Genomic DNA, 18215 nt, shown 5'->3' on the forward strand with positions numbered 1-18215 from the left:
ATGGACTGTAGCCCTCCAAACTCCTCAATCCATGGGATTTTTAAGGCAAGAATACTGGAGTGGGTTGCCAGGCCCTCCTCCAGGGGATCTTCCCAACCCAGGGATAGCCCTTGCATCTCTACTGCTAGCACCACGTGGGAATCCAGGGCTTAAATTGACCAGATTATAAACAGAAGAAGGGTCTTACATGGTCAGTACTGATTATGGGCCTACTGAGGGTAGGATAAACCCACCAAGAGAAAGCCAAGTCTAGCCCTCGGCAGAGCCCAGGAAGTTTCTTCACCCTTGGAGATCATGCCTCACCCCAGGCCCTGGGAGTGCACAGTCAGCACCCAGCATGGGCGGCCCGTCTGGCGGAGGCCCCCAGGAGTGCTGACACCTGCTGCTTGCCTCCCACAACCAGGTTGGCCTTGACAACCCCCGCCTCTGCCCCCACCCCGCTGGCCCTCCCCCAGGCTGGCCTCAGGCTTCAGAACAGCCTCAGCATGCCCTTTGCCCAGCGATTTCCCTGATGGGGAATTCATCCTGATAAGAAAAGATTAAAGGTGCAAGTGAAGCCTTGCTCCTGACAGATACAAACCTCAGAAAAACCCCTTCCGTGTGACTTGATTGATATAAGCAAAAGCAAAAAAGAACAAAAATCTAAAAACCAAACCCCTGCTGTGCATTTTGTAAGGATCCACAGCATGTGTGTGCATAAATGCATACTCACCAAAGCTAAGATCTAGGACTTATCTGGTGTGCGGGTGGGGCAGGGCTGGGTTCTGAGGGCTGATATAAAGAGATGTTAATCATATCTACAAGGTTTAAAATTTTTACAAGGAGTTTGCATTCACAGGTGACATGTGCAGTTTAAAAGTATGCTGCTGCTAAGTCACTTCAGTTGTGTCCGACTCTGTGCGACCCCATAGACGGCAGCCCACCAGGCTCCCCCGTCCCTGGGATTCTCCAGGCAAGAACACTGGAGTGGGTTGCCATTTCCTTCTCCAATGCATGCAAGTGAAAAGTGAAAGTGAAGTCTCTCAGTCGTGTCTGACTCTTCAAGACCCCATGGACTGCAGCCCCCTAGGCTCCTTCATTCATGGGATTTTCCAGGCAAGAGTACTGGAGTGGGGTGCCATCGCCTTCTCCATAGTTTAAAAGCATAGGTATACGGATATATACCTATGTGCAAAATTTCGAGGCATCTCCGTATATACTAGAAAATGTGTCACCTAAACAGTTACTGTCACACCAGGGAGTACTTTAAAATCTCATTGCAGAAATAAATCTAGTGATCTGGAAAAGGTTATTCATACACTGTGTAGCACAGGAAGCCCAGCTCAGCGCTCTGTGATGACCTGGATGGGTGGGATGAGGGGGCCGGAGGGCGGCCCACGAGGGAGGGGTATCTGTATATATGTGCCTACTCACTTCGTTGTACCGCAGAAACTAACACAACATAGTAAAGCAATTATACTCCAATTTTTTTGAGAGTTATGAATACATTAGCGAGAGAAGTTGGTCACAAAACAACATACACTTTATACAGCCAAAGGAACTGAAAGCAGAGGCTAAAATAGATGTCTGCCAACGTTCATAACAGCATTGTTCATAACACCTGAAAGGTGGAAATAGCCCAAATGTCTATCAAGTGATGAGTGAACAAAATGTGGTATGAACGTAAATGGGCTGTTATTTGACCGTAAGAAGGAATGAAGCTTGGGCACGTGCTACCCTGTGGATGAACCTTGATGACATTGTGAAATAAGCCAGACACACCAAAGGACAATACTGTATGGTTATACTTACACGAGATACCTAAAACAGATAAATTTATAGAGACAGGAAGCAGATGAGAGGTGACCAGGGGCTGAGGGGCTGGTGGGAAAGGGGAGTTTTTGCTTAATGGGTTCAGTTTCTGCTTGAGATGATGAAAAAGTTTTGGAAATAGAAATGGTGATGGTTGAACAACATTGCAAATGCAATTAATGCCACTGAGCGCAATTAATGCCACCAAACTGCATACTTAACAATGGTTAAGATGGCAAATCTTATGTTATACCAAATATATTTACTGCAATTTAAAGGAATTTTAAATGTAATATACAGAAACTACTGAATTCTACAGTTTAAACAGGTGAATGTATGGCATGTGAATTACATCTCAATAAAGCTGTTTTAAAAGAGAGAATATCTATTACCAGAAGCTTCAAAAACAATGGGCAAAAGAACTCAGTGCGTGTATGTGCTCGGTTGTGTCCAACTCTATGTGACCCCATGGACTATAGGCCACCAGGCTCCTCTGTCCATGGAATTCTCCAGGCAAGAATCCTGGAGTGAGTTGCCATTTCCTACTCCAGGGGATCTTCCCACCCAGGGATTGAACCCACATCTCTTGGGTCTCCTGCATTGGCAGGTGGGTTCTTTACCACTGTGCTACTTGGGAAGCCCAAAGAACTCAGTATGCTCCCTTAATGCTTCCATCTCCATGTTCTGTGTTTGTAGGGATGCTTAGAAAAGGTTAGGATGCAGAGATATAGACTAAGTGTGACCCTGGTCCTCTCTGGGTGGATGGAAGTGGGGGCTTTAAAATTCCCTTCATTTTGATTGTCTATACTTTTTTGATGTTTAGTAGCTAAGTCATGTCTGACTCTTTGAGACCCCATGGACTGTAGCCCACCAGGCTCCTCTTTCCGTGGGATTCTCCAGGCAAGAATACTGGACTGGGTTGCCATTTCCTTCTCCAGGGGACCTTCCTGACCCAGGGATTGAACCCTTGCCTCCTAAATTGGCAGGCAAGTTCTTTACCACTGAGCCACCAGGGAAGCCCAAGTCTTACTTCTGTGTAATGATTATTATTGGTTTGATAAATTAGAAAAGAAAGAAAAGGAAGGGAGGGAAGGAAGAAAAGACTTCGCAACCCGCTTGCCTCTGTTGTTTGCACTCCGGTAGCAGAGATGGTGGACCCAGGCCCCCCTAAGGCTTTCGGTAATCAGGCTGGGGCGGCTGGCTCTCCCCTTGCAGAGCCTGAACAAGTTAGTGCCTCTCCTTCTCCCACTTTGTCCCTCCCAAGAGCTGCAAGACCACAGATGGCCTCTCCTCTCCAGCAGGACAGGCAGGCAATACTCTTGGAGTCCCCCATGATGAACATATGATGCTATATCTAATCCTCCCAGCAAGGACATCCACTTCATAGATGAGGAGACTGAGGCTAAAAGGTGGGCACTGAGCCCAGGCGTGGCTGGCCCTAGGCTTGAGCTGTCTCTGCTGAGACTTGTTGCCCCAGGAGCTGGACCAGGCCACCCTGGGGCCTCTGCAGGCCCTTCCACACCAGCCTCCTTGGCCTACCCTTCTTGTTGGAGGAAGAACATGGCGTGTACCTCCCTGCCCTCAGCCTGCTGGGCACTCCCTGGATGCCTGTGGCCCCAGCCTCTCCCATGCACCCCCATCCATCTTTTCCCACATTACCTCCTATGGTATCCTTGGCCCACTCCCAGGGCCCCTGCCTGTACCCTATTTAGACAGCCTTTGCCCTGATGTGACCGCAGTCTCCTGTTTCCTACCTCCATCTCTTTACCTTCCGACACTTCCCCCTCCTCAGAATTTCTGTGGGATCTCACTGCCTCCTCAAGAGTCCAAACTCCTCACTCAGCAGGACTTTCCAACCCCACCCAGCTCCCACTTTCTTGTCCACACCCCTCCCACCCTCCCCACCTCTGTCCCAGGGCTCCAGACGGCTTGGCATCGCCCCAATTACCCCTGAGTCCCTGCTTCCAGACAGGCTCACACCTTTCCCCTCAGCCAGGAAGACCCCACCCCAACTTGGAGAAAATCCACAATTTCAGGGCCCTCCCTTCCTCCCAGGACCCGCCCTGATCACCTGGCCAGGTAGCACCTCTCTGTCGCCCATGGCCTCCCAGCACATCAGGCCCCCACAGAATCTTGGAGCCAACTTGTCTTTCTCCTCCTCAAACTCTCAGCTCCCAGAGAGCAGCAGAGACTCCACCACCTCCCCCAACCCCCGCCACCCCGAGTCTCAGCCCCCTGGTCAGGAATGATGTTTCCTCATGGGGGTGTGCATGGCCTTTATGGGTTTGAATTCTGGTTCTGGGGGGCCCTAAAGCAAAGGAAGGGGCCTCTCTGGGCCCAATTTCCCCACTCAGCAAGACAGGGAATAGCAGGCTGTCAGGCCTGGGGTTTGAGCGCTGAACAGACTTATGTGGGCAATGCTGGGCACCGTGGGGTGTGGAAGTGCTCAGAGCCGGGCCCGTCTGAGGCCCAGTCAGGGTGAGTACAGTGCCCAGGGCTGCTCCATGCCCTTCCCAGATGGCTGTCAGCCTCTGGGCACCCCCAGTGACACTGATGGTGCTCTGCCTGGCAGGGCCTGGTCACTGGGCTTCCCTGGCTATGCCCAGAGTCACACGCCCATCCCTGGAGCCACGGGAGGAGAGTGTCCAGGGTTCTGGGCTGGATACTCAGGGCTCCTGGAGTGAGTAAGGGGCACATGCAGGCCCCTGGGTATCACCGCACCACCCCCACCAACACAGGGACACAGGCTCTGCCTTTACCCTGAGCCTCCCACAAGGGGGGCCTGCAGCCTCCCGCCCCTACCCCGAAGTGCTTTCTGGGGTTTCTAAGGGGACCTGCTGCCGGGCTGTTTTGGAGGCCCCTGCACACCCTGGTTCCCAAGTCGACACCTTCTGCCCTGGAGGAGGCGGCCTTGTGTCAACAGGCAACAGGAGGTGTGAAGGCAGCCACCGTGGCCAAGGGGGAGGCCGGGCTGGCCCTCGCGCTGGCTGGTAATGAGAATACCACACGGCGGCCCTGCAGCCCCCAGTGGCCCGTCTCCCTGCCCCACACACCCACGTTCCCACCACCCAACCACCCCGGGGCCGGGAAGGGACGCAGGAGGAAAGAAGACCTGTGGGGCAGAGGCCAGCCCTGCAACCAGCTCCAGGACCCAGGCCTGTTCCCCAGGGCCCTGCACCGCCTGCCCAGGAGGAAGGAGCAGGTGGAGAACTTCTGGGAGCAGGGCTGGGGTTAAAGAAACGCTGAGGTCTGCTCTGAGCCACTGAGTGAGCACAGGCTGACCAGAGGAACGGCCTGCCCTCCCTCGCAGAGCCGGAGCTAAAAGCACACTCTGACTCCAACCTGGGCCTCTCTGCGCTTCTCCTCTGACCGGGGTCTGGGGCATCAATCAGGGGATGATGGACAGGGGCCTCAGGTGCCGCTAGTGGTAAGGAACCCGCCTGCCAATGCAGCAGACATAAGAGACGCAGGTTCGATCCCTGGGTCAGGAAGATCACCTGGAGGAGGGCATGGGAACCCACTCCAGTATTCTTGCCTGGAGAATCGCCTGCACAGAGGAGCCTGGCAGGCTGCAGTCAGTGGGGTCACAAAGAGTCAGACACGACTGAACGACTAACACTCATAATCTGAGTATTGACGGGAACGTGGCCCGCCCCTCTGTGCCCAGCTGACTGGTGCTACACAAGTGAGCAAAGCTGACTCAGGGCCTTGTGGTTCCGGCCCGAGAGCAGGCCCAGCTGAGCCCAAGCCGCAGGCACAGAGAAGAGCAGGGGTAGGAGTGTCACAAGTGCTGAAACGCTTGTGAGGCCTCGTTCTGCCCTCCCCCCGCCCAAGGTGTCCTGAAGCCAGGTCTCCCGTGGCTCCCAGGCCGAGACTGCCCAGGGCCCTGAGGGGACAGCTGCTGATTCTTGCCCTCAGCTCTCAAAGGTCCTCAGGGATCATCAGGTCCAAGCACCTCGTTTTATGGTACTTTAGGTCAGTGTTGGCAGAAGCAGCAGCAGCCATCCCCTCCAGCTCCTATGTGTACTCTTCCAGCCTCTTTAAGAATACACACATGCACACGCACACACATATATAATTTACTTATTTGGCTGCACCAGGTCTTAGTTGCGGCACACAGGGTCTTCAGCTGTGGTATGTGAACTCTTAGTTGCATCATATGGGATCTACTTCCCCGACCAGAGATTGAACCTGCGCCCCCTGCTTTGGGAGCATAGAGTTTTAGCCACTGGACCACCAGGGAAGTGCCTTCATCTGGCCTCTTCTTGATTACCTCCAGGAATAGGCCACTCACTCCCCCACAAGACAGCCCCTGTGATCTCCTTCAGACTCTCCCTGGAGTATTTCCCCAGCACCTGGAGACGACGCTCACATTCCTGTGTCTTTTCCTTTTTGCATGAAACATTCCTGAGTCCTTCAGCTATTTCTCTGGTGAGCCAGCGTCACGTCCCCTCACTAACCCCCTCCCCTAAGCCAGGTTTGTCCCATGCCCTCATAAACTGTGGCCCCCAGGTTTGGCCACTTACCCCACACAGGCAATAAGAGCCCACTGCCTCCTTGATCTGTTGTCGTTGTTCAGTCACTAAGTCATATCTGACTCTTTGTGACCCTATGGACAGCCGCATGCCAGGCTTCCCTTCCCTTCCCTTTCCTTCACTATCTCCCAGAGTTTGCTCAGATTCATGTCCATTGAGTTGGCGATGCTATCTAACCATCTCAGTCTCCTTGATTAAAGATCCCCTTTTTCTTGAAAACGGGAACGGAATCACATTTTTCGTACCGTTGGTGCCTGGAAGGCAATGACCACCATGCCTGTCCCACAGTTGCTGCTGGTTACACGCTGCCTCCTGACCCTGAACTTAGAAGGAGGGTACACAGGGCTCTGTTGATTCTACCTTATTAGTAATTAGATCTCATGAGTCATTCCAGCCTAACAGAATCTCTTCCAGTTCAGTTTCAGTCGCTCAGGCGTGTCCGACTCTTTGTGACCCCCATGGACTGCAGCACGCCAGGCTTCCCTGTCCATCACCAACTCCCAGAGCTTACTCAGACTCATGTCCATTGAGTCGGTGATGCCATCCAACCATCTCATCCTCTGTCATCCCCTTCTTCAATCTTTGAATTGTCATCCCCTCCTGCCTTTATCTTTCCCAGCATCAAGGTCTCTTCAAATGACTCAGTTCTTCGCATCAGGTGGCCCGAGTATTAGAGTTTCAGCTTCAGCATCAGTCCTTCCAATGAATATTCGGGACAGATTTCCTTTAGGATGGACTGGTTGGATCTCCTTGCAGTCCAGGGGACTCTCAAGGGTCTTCAACACCACACTCCAAAAGCATCAATTCTTTGACTCTCAGCTTTCTTTATAGTCCAACTCTCACATCCATACATGACTACTGGAAAAACCATAGCCTGGACTAGATGGACCTTTGTTGGCAAAGTAATGTCTCTGCTTTTGAATATGCTATCTAGGTTGGTCATAACTTTCCTTCCAAGGAGCAAATGTCTTTTAATTTCATAGCTGCAGTCACCATCTGCAGTGATTTTGGAGCCAAAAAAAAAAAAATCTGTCACTGTTTCCATTGTTTCCTATGTATTTGCCATGAAGTGATGGGACTGGATACCATGATCTTAGTTTTCTGAATGTTGAGTTTCGAGCTAACTTTTTCACTCTCCTCTTTCACTTTCATCAAGAGGTTCTTTAGTTCTTCTTCTAGACATGATGGTGTCATCTGCATATCTAAGGTTACTGATATTTTTCCTAGCAATCTTGATTCCAGCTTGTGCTTCATCCAGCCCAGCATTTTGCATGATGCACTCTGCATATGTTAAATAAGCAGGGTGACAATATGTAGCCTTGACTTACTCCTTTCTTGATTTGGAACCAGTCTGTTGTTCCATGTCCAGTTCTAATTGTTGCTTCTTGACCTGCATACAGATTTCTTAGGAGGCAAGTCAGGTGGTCTGGTATTCCCATCTCATGAAGAATTTCCCAGTTTGTTGTGATCCACACAGTTAAAGGCTTTGGTGTAGTCAGTAAAGCAGAAGTAGATGTTTTTCTGGAACTCTCTTGCTTTTTTGGTGATCCAACAGATGTTGGCAATTTGATCTCTGGTTCCTCTGCCTTTTCTTAAACCAGCTTGAATATCTGGAAGTTCACAGTTCACATATTGCTGAAGCCTGGCTTGGAGAATTTTGAGCATTACTTTAGCGTGTAAGATGAGTGCAATTGTGCAGTAGTTTGAGCATTCTTTAGCATTGCCTTTCTTTGGGATTGGAATGAAAACTGACCTTTTCCACTGACCTTTGCCACTGCTGAGTTTTCCAAATTTGCTGGCATATTGGGTGCAGCACTTCCACAGCATCATCTTTTAGGATTTGAAATAGCTCAACTGGAATTCCATCACCTCCACCAGCTTTGCTCATGGTGATGTTTCCTAAGGCCCACTTGATTTCGAATTCCAGGATGTCTGACTCTAGGTGAGTGATCACACCATCGTGGTTATCTGGGTCATGACAATCTTTTTTATATAATTCTTCTGTGTATTCTTTCCACCTCCTCTTAATATCTTCTGCTTCTGTTAGGTCCATACCATTTCTGTCCTTCATTGTGTCCATCTTTGCATGAAATGTTCCCTTGGTAGCTCTAGTTTTCTTGAAGACATCTCTAGCTTTCCCCATTCTATTGTTTTCCTCTATTTCTTTGCACTGATCACTGAGGAAGGCTTTCCTTAGATGTAACTTTTGTCCTTGAGATTGCTTGAGGGTCACAAAAAAGCTGCTGAAGCTCCAGCCATCACTTAAGTTTTCCAGGATGACAATATAAGAGAGTAAGAGTCAGAGGAGTGTACCTCTCTGCTTTAAAAAGCTTTCCTAGAAACCCCATACAATATTTCTCCTAACATTTCATTGATGATTCCATCTGCGAGTGAGGCTAGGAAATGTAGTTTTCAGTTGGGCACATCACGTTCCGTAATACAGAGCCCTGTTATTAAAGAAGAAAGAAGAATAGAGGCAATAACAGACACTGTGTGGACAACCAGAAGAGTCTGCCACACTAGTGAACATTCTACTGACCATGGTTCCCTGATCTAGAGACCACCTCCTCCTATCATAGGAAGGAAGGGGGTGAAACTGGTGTCACTATCATGCTGAGGCTCAAAAGTTGATCACCTTATCTAACAGCACACAGCCATAGATGTCCCTCCTTTCACCAGGCAAGTCAAATGAATGAGAAATGGAGACTGCCCAGCTGGAAGCCCCTGGGGGATGGGGGCCAGACCTCACTTGTTCATGCAGCACCTGGGGCTGCTTCAAGCACACGAGGAGGAATGCTTGAGTCTCAGGGCCAGAGAGCAAGTGGGAAAAGCACCTGGGCCAGGACCCAGTCCACCAGGAGAAGCTGATTCAGATTCTCCGCTTTCTGGCCTTGGTTGGCTCCAACCAAGCTCCAACTCCAGCTCCAACAGCTAGAACTCTTCCATTGCCTCCGCCCTGGAGCACTGGTGAGCCCTGCCACGGGCCAGGAGCTGGAGTGCCCTGCTGAGAACAAACCCCATGCTGGGTCCATGGAGAAGACAGGCTGAAGTTGGAGGAGGGGGTTAGGGCAGGATGCCCAAGGCCTGGTGCTAGAGGGAGGAAGGAACCATCTTCTGGGGTCACGGATGAAGCTGTCAGCCGTCTTACCACAATGCAATCTTGTCCTTAACCCACTTCATTCTGCTGCCCCGAACTTGCTATAAGAAAGACTTATAAACAAAGGCTCTATGACATGGTGGTGATGACATACATTATCTTTTCCTTTTAAGGAGTCCCGTCACTTCACGGCAAATAGATGGGGAAAAAATGAAAACAGTGAGAGACTATTTTCTTGGGCTCCAAAATCACTGCAGACAGTGATTGCAGCCATGGAATTAAAAGACAGTGATTCCTTGGAAGAAAAGCTATGACAAACCTAGTGAAGGGAAGTGAAGTTGCTCAGTCGTGTCTGACTCTTTGCGACCCCATGGACTGTAGCCTAGCAGGCTCCTCCATCCATGGGATTTTCCAGGCAAGAGTACTGGACAGCATATTAAAAAGCAGAGGCATCGCTTTGCCCACAAAGGTCCGTATAACCGAAGCTATGGTTTTCCCAGTAGTCATTTACAGACGTGAGTTGGACCATAAGGAAGGCTGAGTGTCGAAGAATTGATGCTTTTGAAGTATAGTGTTGGAGAAGACTCTTGAGAGTCTCTTGGACTGCAAGGAGATCAAACCAGTCAATCCTAAAGGAAAACAGTCCTGAATATTCATTGGAAGGACTGATGCTTAAGCTGAAGCTTCAATACTCTGGCTACCCCATGCGAAGAGCTGACTCATTGGAAAAGACCCTGATGCTGGGAAAGATTGAGGGCAAGAGGAGAAGGGGACGGCAGAGGATGAGATGGTTGGACGGCATTGCTGACTCAAAGGATATGAATTTGAGCAAACTCTGGGAGATGGTGAAGGACAGGAAAGCCTGGTACCCTGCAGTCCAGGGGATCACAAAGAGTCAGACACGACTGAGTGACTGAATAGATTTATTTTTTAAACAAGTTTATTATTTTTTATTTATTTTTTGGCCACACCAGGTGGCATGCTGGATCCTACTTCCCTGACCAGGGACTGAACCCATGCCTGTGATGTTGGAAGCACAGTGTCCTAACCACTGGATCTCTAGGAAAGTCCCCAGACATGCGGTATCTTGCTTTTGCACTAACAATTGCCCTGGAAATGAGAATCCCCACTTAATAGACAAGAAAACTGAGGTTAAGTTGCTCAAGTTCTGACTGCTGAGAAAGGATGAAGCCTGGACTCTAAACCCAGGTCTATCTGATTCTATAGTCCAGGCTCCTAATCATTAAACCACACTGCCTCCCAATGCTGAGTGGGGCCAGCAGTGTGCCCCTGGGCTCCCGGAGCCTGGCTGAGGGGCCCAGTGAAGAGCCAGGGGCCACAACAGACCAGCTCCAGGGCCTCACCTCCCAGAACTTGTGCTCTGCCATCCCACAGTCAGCCTGAGGCCTGGGCTCTAGGACTAACCCAAACTAAGACAGAAGGAAGCCAGGCTATCCTAGAGAGGAAAGGACAGTACGCAGGGCTCCGCCAATGGTGAATTCCCCTAATTCACCAAGTGCTTTCACAGGAGATCTCTCCGGCTTGTTCCCTCCTGGGAATCACAAGGCCACTCCACTACTCCATACCTAGTTGCCTGTGCACAAAGCAGCACTCTTTGGCAAAAACTAAAAACACGCCAAAGGTGCATTAAAGAGAGACTGACTATGGTGTGAGCATGCTATGAATACTATATTGCAGTGAAAAGAGGTGAGTTGGAGCACTCAATATCAACAGCACCTCAATTTGACACTCCAGAATCCAGATCAATATACATGAAACCTGATGAATCCTGTTTATAACTGTGAGTTACATCTACATAAATTTCCTATAGTATATGTCAAGATCTTTAAAGTATTGTGCAGCCTTGGATAAATAATGATTTGCCATTATTTTAATCCTTAAAAGTGTCAGTTCAATTCAGTCGTTCAGTCGCGTCCGACTCTGTGACCACATGAATTGCAGCAACGCCAGGCTTCCCTGTCCATCACTAACTCCTGGAGTTCACTCAGACTCACATCCATCGAGTCAGTGATGCCATCCAGCTATCTCATTCTCTCTCGTCCCCTTCTCCTCCTGCCCCCAATCCCTCCCAGCATCAGAGTCTTTTCCAACGAGTCAACTCTTTGCATGAGGTGGCCAAAGTACTGGAGTTTCAGCTTTAGCATCATTCCTTCCAAAGAAATCCCAGGGCTGATCTCCTTCAGAATGGACTGGTTGGATCTCCTTGCAGTCCAAGGGACTCTCAAGAGTCTTCTCCAACACCACAGTTCAAAAGCATCAATTCTTAGGTGCTCAGCCTTCTTCACAGTCCAATTCTCACATCCATACATGACCACAGGAAAAACCATAGCCTTGACTAGACGGACCTTTGTTGGCAAAGTAATATCTCTGCTTTTCAATATGCTATCTAGGTTGGACATAACTTTCCTTCCAAGGAGTAAGCGTCTTTTAATTTCATGGCTGCAGTCACCATCTGCAGTGATTTTGGAGCCCCCAAAAATAAAGTGTGACACTGTTTCCCCTGTTTCCCCATCTATTTCCCATGAAGTGATGGGACCAGATGCCATGATCTTTGTTTTCTGAATGTTGAGCTTTAAGCCAACTTTTTCACTCTCCACTTTCACTTTCATCAAGAAGCTTTTGAGTTCCTCTTCACTTTCTGCCATAAGGGTGGTGTCATCTGCATATCTGAGGTTATTAATATTTCTCCCGGCAGTCTTGATTCCAGCTTGTGTTTCTTCCAGTCCAGCGTTTCTCATGATGTATTCTGCATATAAGTTAAATAAGCAGGCTGACAATATACAACCTTGACAGACTCCTTTTCCTATTTGGAACCAGTCTGTTGTTCCGTGTCCAGTTCTAACTGTTGCTTCCTGACCTGCATATAGGTTTCTCAAGAGGCGGTCAGGTGGTCTGGTATTCCCATCTCTTTCAGAATTTTCCACAGTTTATTGTGATCCACACAGTCAAAGGCTTTGGCATAGTCAATAAAGCAGACATAGATGTTTTTCTGGAACTCTCTTGCTTTTTCCATGATCCAGGGGATGTTGGCAATTTGATCTCTGGCCCCTCTGCCTTTTCTAAAACCAGCTTGAACATCTGGAAGTTCATGGTTTACGTATTGCTGAAGCCTGGCTTGGAGAATTTTAAGCATTACTTTACTAATGTGTGAAATGAGTACAATTGTGCGGTAGTTTGAGCATTCTTTGGCATTGCCTTTCTTTGGGATTGGAATGAGAACTGACCTTTTCTGGTCCTGTGGCCACTGCTGAGTTTTCCAAATTTGCTGGCATATTGAGTGCAGCACTTTCACAGCATCATCTTTCAGGATTTGGAAAAGCTCAACTGGAATTCTATCACCTCCACTAGCTTTGTTCCTAGTGATGCTTTCTAAGGCCCACTTGACTTCACATTCCAGGACATCCACAATCCTTAAAAGTGTAGGTAGGATTGACTATTTTCTAAGTCTCCCTCCCCTTAGAAAAAAGGATTATTATTTTTAAAATTATTTGGCTGTGCCATGCAGCATGTGAGATCTTAGCTCCTCAACCAGGGATTGAACTCATGCCCCCTGCCTTGGAAACAAGGGGTCATAACCACTGGACCACCAGGGAGGTACCCAGGATTATTATTTTTTTTAACCTTGGTTTAAACCCTTTTAAATCATTAAATATTACATAATTGCTTCTTTCCTGTTTGAAATCAAGGCCATTGTTAATTGATTCCACCTTCTTTTTGTGTGATGGACAAATTAAATATGTGTGCCCTTATTATTTATAGTAAACTAAAAACAGGTGCCCTGACCAGTCTTATTCGATGTCAGTTATTATTTCATCATAGAGTAGTAACTTGGACATATTTTCTCCAATATTTAAAGAATTAAGTTCTGAGGAGAAAGTGATATAATTTCATCATTGAAGGTTCATCTGCACCTCCTACCATTATTTTTTTTTTCCAGTTAAAATTACACAGTAAGATTTAAACAGATGACTATGCATCAGCTAAACAGGTCCTGACATGGAAGGCTCTCAGATACACTGCTGAATGAGAAAAAGCAAATTACAGACAACTTGCCATAATGTTATCTCATTTATACCACGTGCTTTCTAAGGATACAAATGTTTCTGGGAGAGCACAGGGACCAAGCCTGGAAGGACACATGACCCCTGGGGAGCCATTACAGGAACTCCAGCTCTATGTTTCCATTTCTTATAAAGAGAACGTACTGTTATATAATTAATGTAACTAAAAGTTAATTTTTAAACAGTCTCAAAAATACCACAAGGCCATTTATAACTTTAGGCTGGTGCGGGTTAACCCACTCTTGAAACATAGTTAACTTTTAGTTATTGAATGCTGAGTTGTTTTTTTTTTTGTCACACTTCTGCTCAAAAGTCACTTGGCTCCCCCTTGCCTTAGGAGTAAAATCCACCTTCTTAGCCTAGCCCCAGTCAAGGTAGGCTTGTGCTCTTCACATCATCTTGGCACACGGAAGCACGTTGGGAAGTCCCCCTGCCAGGCCTCTGCTTATGCAGCTTCCATATTCAGAATGCTCTCTACCTGTCTGCCTCTCTCCCTACGCAGGTTCTAATCATGGTTCAAGGCCCAGCTGTGACCTCTCTGCCTCTGTGGCCAGACCTCAACCATTCCTGCTCCTCACTTGCCCTTTAGCTTTGGATTTCAGCCTTTTTTCTGAAGATATGAAGAACACTGACGCCTCCTTTAAACTGCAATTATTGCTGAGGAGTGGGCACTTTTAAACTTTACTGGGTCAAAGGTTATACTATAAGACTGTAAAAATAGTCCTGTGAGCAGATACTATAATTATTACTCCCGTTTTAAGAGCTCAGGCTCAGAGCTGCCCAAGGACACACAGCGAGCTAGCAGTGGGGCTGCTAATTATATGTTGACATATCTCCCCGTAAGACTGAAATTCCACGAGAGCAGAGACAACTATCTTGTTCACTCTGGCATGCCTGACATTCACTAGTTGCTAAACAAATATGAATGAAATGATTAATACCCACAAGCATCTTGAGACATAAATATTGATACTTTCTTTAGAAAATGATAGTAGCAAACATTTAGCCCACTTGCCAGGCTTCTACTAAGTGGTCCCATAGACGGTTCCATTTAGCACCAGCAATCATCCTAGGTGGTAGGTATTTTATGTTATTATTGTCATGAGGATGAGCCTCAGAGGAGTTAAATGAACTCCCCAAGGTCACACAGCAAATAAGGAGGATCTGATTCAGGCCTGCCTGGGGGCCCACCCTCCCTCATTTTCATCACCCACTACACTCCATGTCTCTTCTCCGGGCTGCTGGCTCTGTCCTATTTTTCAGGGAAAGAAACTGTGGACAGTGAGATGACCTCGGTATCACTCGGCGAAGTAGCAAGTGCAGGTTATGGGAACCCTAGGGTCCGCCTGTACCTCCGCTCCTCTCCTTAACCCCCTCTCCCGCCATCACTGTGAGCAAGTCCCGCAGCGTTTGTCTTGACGCCTTACCCCGCACAATTTTAGGCACTTGGGTAGGAGTTACTGGGCACAGCCTCCCAGAGGGTGGTGATGAGGGAGGCGGCCACTCTTTGCAGGGGTCCATGAGTCATTGAGGGACTGCCTGGCCGCCCCCAGACGGTGCCACTGCCCACCACTGTCAGGGTCCGGGCACACACCGGAGCAGTGGACGAGGCGGGGTGGGTGGGAACACGGTGAGAAGCTTCGCGGCTCCATCCAGATGCGAATTGTTCCTCCCACACTTCCCCCGGCAGCAGGGACCTCCATTAGAACCCCCCAGAGGAGTCAGAATCCACACCTCCGCAAATGGGCCCGCTTTCCCAGGGCCCCCCTGCCCAGACCTTCCCTGGGCTCTGTGGGTTTTGACACCTCTCCGCAACCTGGCGGGGGTCCACCTCGCACCTTCGGTCTGAATAAAAGCTCAGTCCTGGAGGTGGCCGGCCCGGCCTGCCTCGAGGAGCCCGCAGTCAGCCCCGGCCATGGCCCAGTCCCCTCCTCTGCAGAGCCTCCTCGGCCAAGACCACTGGATCTTCCCTCAGGGCTGGGGCTGGGTTGGCCACTCGGATTCTACGTCCCCGGCCTCCTCTTCCTCGGACTCGTCGGGCTCATGCCCCTGCGACCGCGCCCGCAGGCCCTCGCAGCCCGCGCCCGCAGCCCGCGGCGCCGCAGAAGCCGCCTCGACGGCGCCCAGCCGAGCGCGCACCCGGCCTGCAGGCGGGCAGCGGCAGAGCGCCAGCGAGCGCGAGAAGCTGCGCATGCGCACGCTCGCCCGCGCCCTCCACGAGCTGCGCCGCTTTCTGCCTCCATCCGTGGCGCCCGCCGGCCAGAGCCTGACCAAGATCGAGACGCTGCGCTTGGCCATCCGCTATATCGGACACCTGTCGGCCGTGCTGGGCCTCAGCGAGGACAGCCTGCAGCGCCGGCGCCTGCAGCGCAGTGACGCGGCGCCCCCTCGGGGCTGCGCGCTGTGCCCCGACGGCGGCCCCGCGGAGGCGCAGAGGCAAGGATGCTGCTGCTCCGGCTCGGCTGCCGGTGCCGCGGTGTCCTGCAGGTCCCCGCCCGTTTGCCCCGAGGCCCTAGCGGCCCCCGAGCGCCTGGGGAGCAGGGTCCCCGACATGGGACCCTGGCTGACACCCCCTTACTGCCCCGGGATGCAGTCTCCCCCGCAGCTCTCTCAAGGAAGAGCCCCTGATGCGGCCCTTTGGACGTCTCCTCAAGCCTGTTGTGGAATGCAGACACCCCCAGAGCCCCGGAACCAGCCCACGCCCTGGACATCGCCCCCCGCGTCTCTGGAGCTGGCTGCAGTGTACCAGGTGCGCGCTCAGGCTCTTGCCACTTCCCTCGGAGTGGTCCCCAGGCTTCGATTGGAAACGGAGGGGGTGAGTAAGCTCTGGTCTCCCGAGAATCTCATGCCTTTTAGATCCCGGATTACCTAATCCTGATTAGGGATGGAGAGAAGCTGAAGCGGAGGGATGAAGAGGACCCTAACCTCCTTGGGGAGACGGGTGGGGCCCTGGAAAGTTAAGTCCACCCCCACCTCTACCTAAACGCCTTCACAGCCATGTGGACGAGGCGGGATCTTAAGACTTGCTTTCAGACTACAGGGTGGAAGGTAGCAGGGGCCTTCAGGAAATTCCCTCCTGGTGCTCCGTATTGCCGGGAGGTGGGGGGCAGTGAGAATGGAGGGGAGGCCTGGCTGCCCCAGGGGAAGGGGCTTCCTAAGTAGATGGGCTTGAAACTGATGACCTTCATGTTTTCCTCAAGCTTCCATAAAAGAGCATATTGATAAAGGAGATTTACTGAATGCTTACTGTGTGCCCAACCCCATTCTTAGTACTTAATGTGTATTAACTCATCAGCCCTCCAGCAACCCTATGAAGTGGGTTTTGTTGTCATCATCACCTTTTTTTAGAGGAAAAAACTGAGACTAAAAGAGGTTATGCACGAGTTCTCACAGCTAGTGAGAAGCTGAGCTGGGATTTGAACCCTGACAGTGTATCTCCTGGAGAATGCAATGGCACCCCACTCCAGTACTCTTCCCTGGAAAATCCCATGGACGGAGGAGCCTGGTAGGCTGCAGTCCATGTGTTTGCTAGAGTTGGACACGACTGAGCGACTTCACTTTCACTTTTCACTTTCATGCATTGGAGAAGGAAATGGCAACCCACTCCAGTGTTCTTGCCTGGAGAATCCCAGGGACGGGGGAGCCTGGTGGGCTGCCGTCTGTGGGGTCGCACAGAGTCGGAGCCGACTGAAGTGACTTAGCAGCAGTAGCAGCAGCAGTGTATCTCCAGAGCCTGTACCCTTAACCACTGCTTCAGTGCATCTATGGCCTGGGGGCCGTTCAGCAGCTGCCAGCCACACTATGGGCAACCTTCAGGTTCGGGATTTCAGGGCCTGAGGCAGTGGCCCACTAACCTGCTGCTCTTCTCTCCCTCAGGGTATCTCTGTGTCTCCGGAGTCCTGTCTGTTGCCAGAAACCCCTCCTCTCTTGCCCCGCCCAGCCTGCCAGCGACTCCAGCCTCAGACCCAGTGGGGATGCTGGAGCCACACTGCAGAGGTGCTGCCCAACTCGGAGGACCAGGGACCAGGCCCTGCCCTCCAGCTCAGTGATGAAAGCCCTCCCCAGAACTCAGGCCTTCCGCTCAGCGGCTGCCCTGAATTTTGGCAAGAAGATTTGGTGGAGACGCACCTGGGCATGTTCTACTAATGGCCTTGGCTGCCAGTAGTAAAGGCCACCCCCCTTTTCAGCCAGGAATCAGGTCTGTAGTGTAGGCTGCCCACCTCATCGGCTACTTCAGTAGTATTCAGGCTTTCTTTTATCAAGGATCCCTTTTCCAAGTGATGTCTTTCATAGAAGCAGTGTTTAAAGCCAGGTCACCTCCCTGGCTGAAGTCGGGGCTGGGGCAGTCCCTCCACTCCTCGACATCCCCTAGAATGTCCAGTGCTCTGCAGGGCACAGCCTGAGTGGCAGTAAGATGGTGGTTACTTGACCACAGTGGCTGGCCAGGCTGGGACTGGTAGGGGAGTGGACTGGGGGTGGGAGGTGGGTGGGGTGGGAGTGAGAAGAAATCTATATGCTTAGATTTTGTACTTCATTAAAAAAAAAAAAAAAAAAAATTGGTTTGGTCTGTTTTTCCTCTGTCCACTGGGTTTTTATTGCTTCTGGAAAAGGAGAAATGTTTCCGTAGGGCAAGGAACAAGTAAGTCATGCTGCTTTTCCCCACCGGGAATCCAGGCCTACTGAGGTTGATGTAGGCCCTCAATTGCCAAT

The 18215-nt window shown here is 50.4% G+C and overlaps 1 protein-coding gene across 1 annotated transcript; it reads left to right on the plus strand.

Moving 5' to 3' along the window:
- The first annotated feature begins 15420 nt into the window (after window positions 1–15420).
- MESP2 (mesoderm posterior bHLH transcription factor 2) lies at window positions 15421–17974 on the plus strand. Its single transcript, XM_027521755.1, has 2 exons — window positions 15421–16254; window positions 17382–17974. Exons 1-2 carry the CDS (start codon window positions 15421–15423, stop codon window positions 17649–17651), a joined length of 1104 nt encoding a protein of 367 aa, XP_027377556.1. The 3' UTR covers window positions 17652–17974.
- The last annotated feature ends 241 nt before the right edge of the window (window positions 17975–18215 follow it).

This window comes from Bos indicus x Bos taurus, chromosome 21 (assembly GCF_003369695.1).
Source record: "Bos indicus x Bos taurus breed Angus x Brahman F1 hybrid chromosome 21, Bos_hybrid_MaternalHap_v2.0, whole genome shotgun sequence".
In the NCBI taxonomy this organism is placed as follows: domain Eukaryota; kingdom Metazoa; phylum Chordata; class Mammalia; order Artiodactyla; family Bovidae; genus Bos; species Bos indicus x Bos taurus.

What these genes read in the sequence shown, in the direction of transcription:
- MESP2 (XM_027521755.1), top strand. Translation starts at nt 15,421, where the DNA reads ATGGCCCAGTCCCCTCCTCTGCAGAGCCTCCTCGGCCAAGACCACTGG. An exon ending in AGCTGGCTGCAGTGTACCAG is followed by an intron (nt 16,255 to 17,381) that starts GTGCGCGCTCAG and finishes TCTCTCCCTCAG; the next exon opens with GGTATCTCTGTGTCTCCGGA.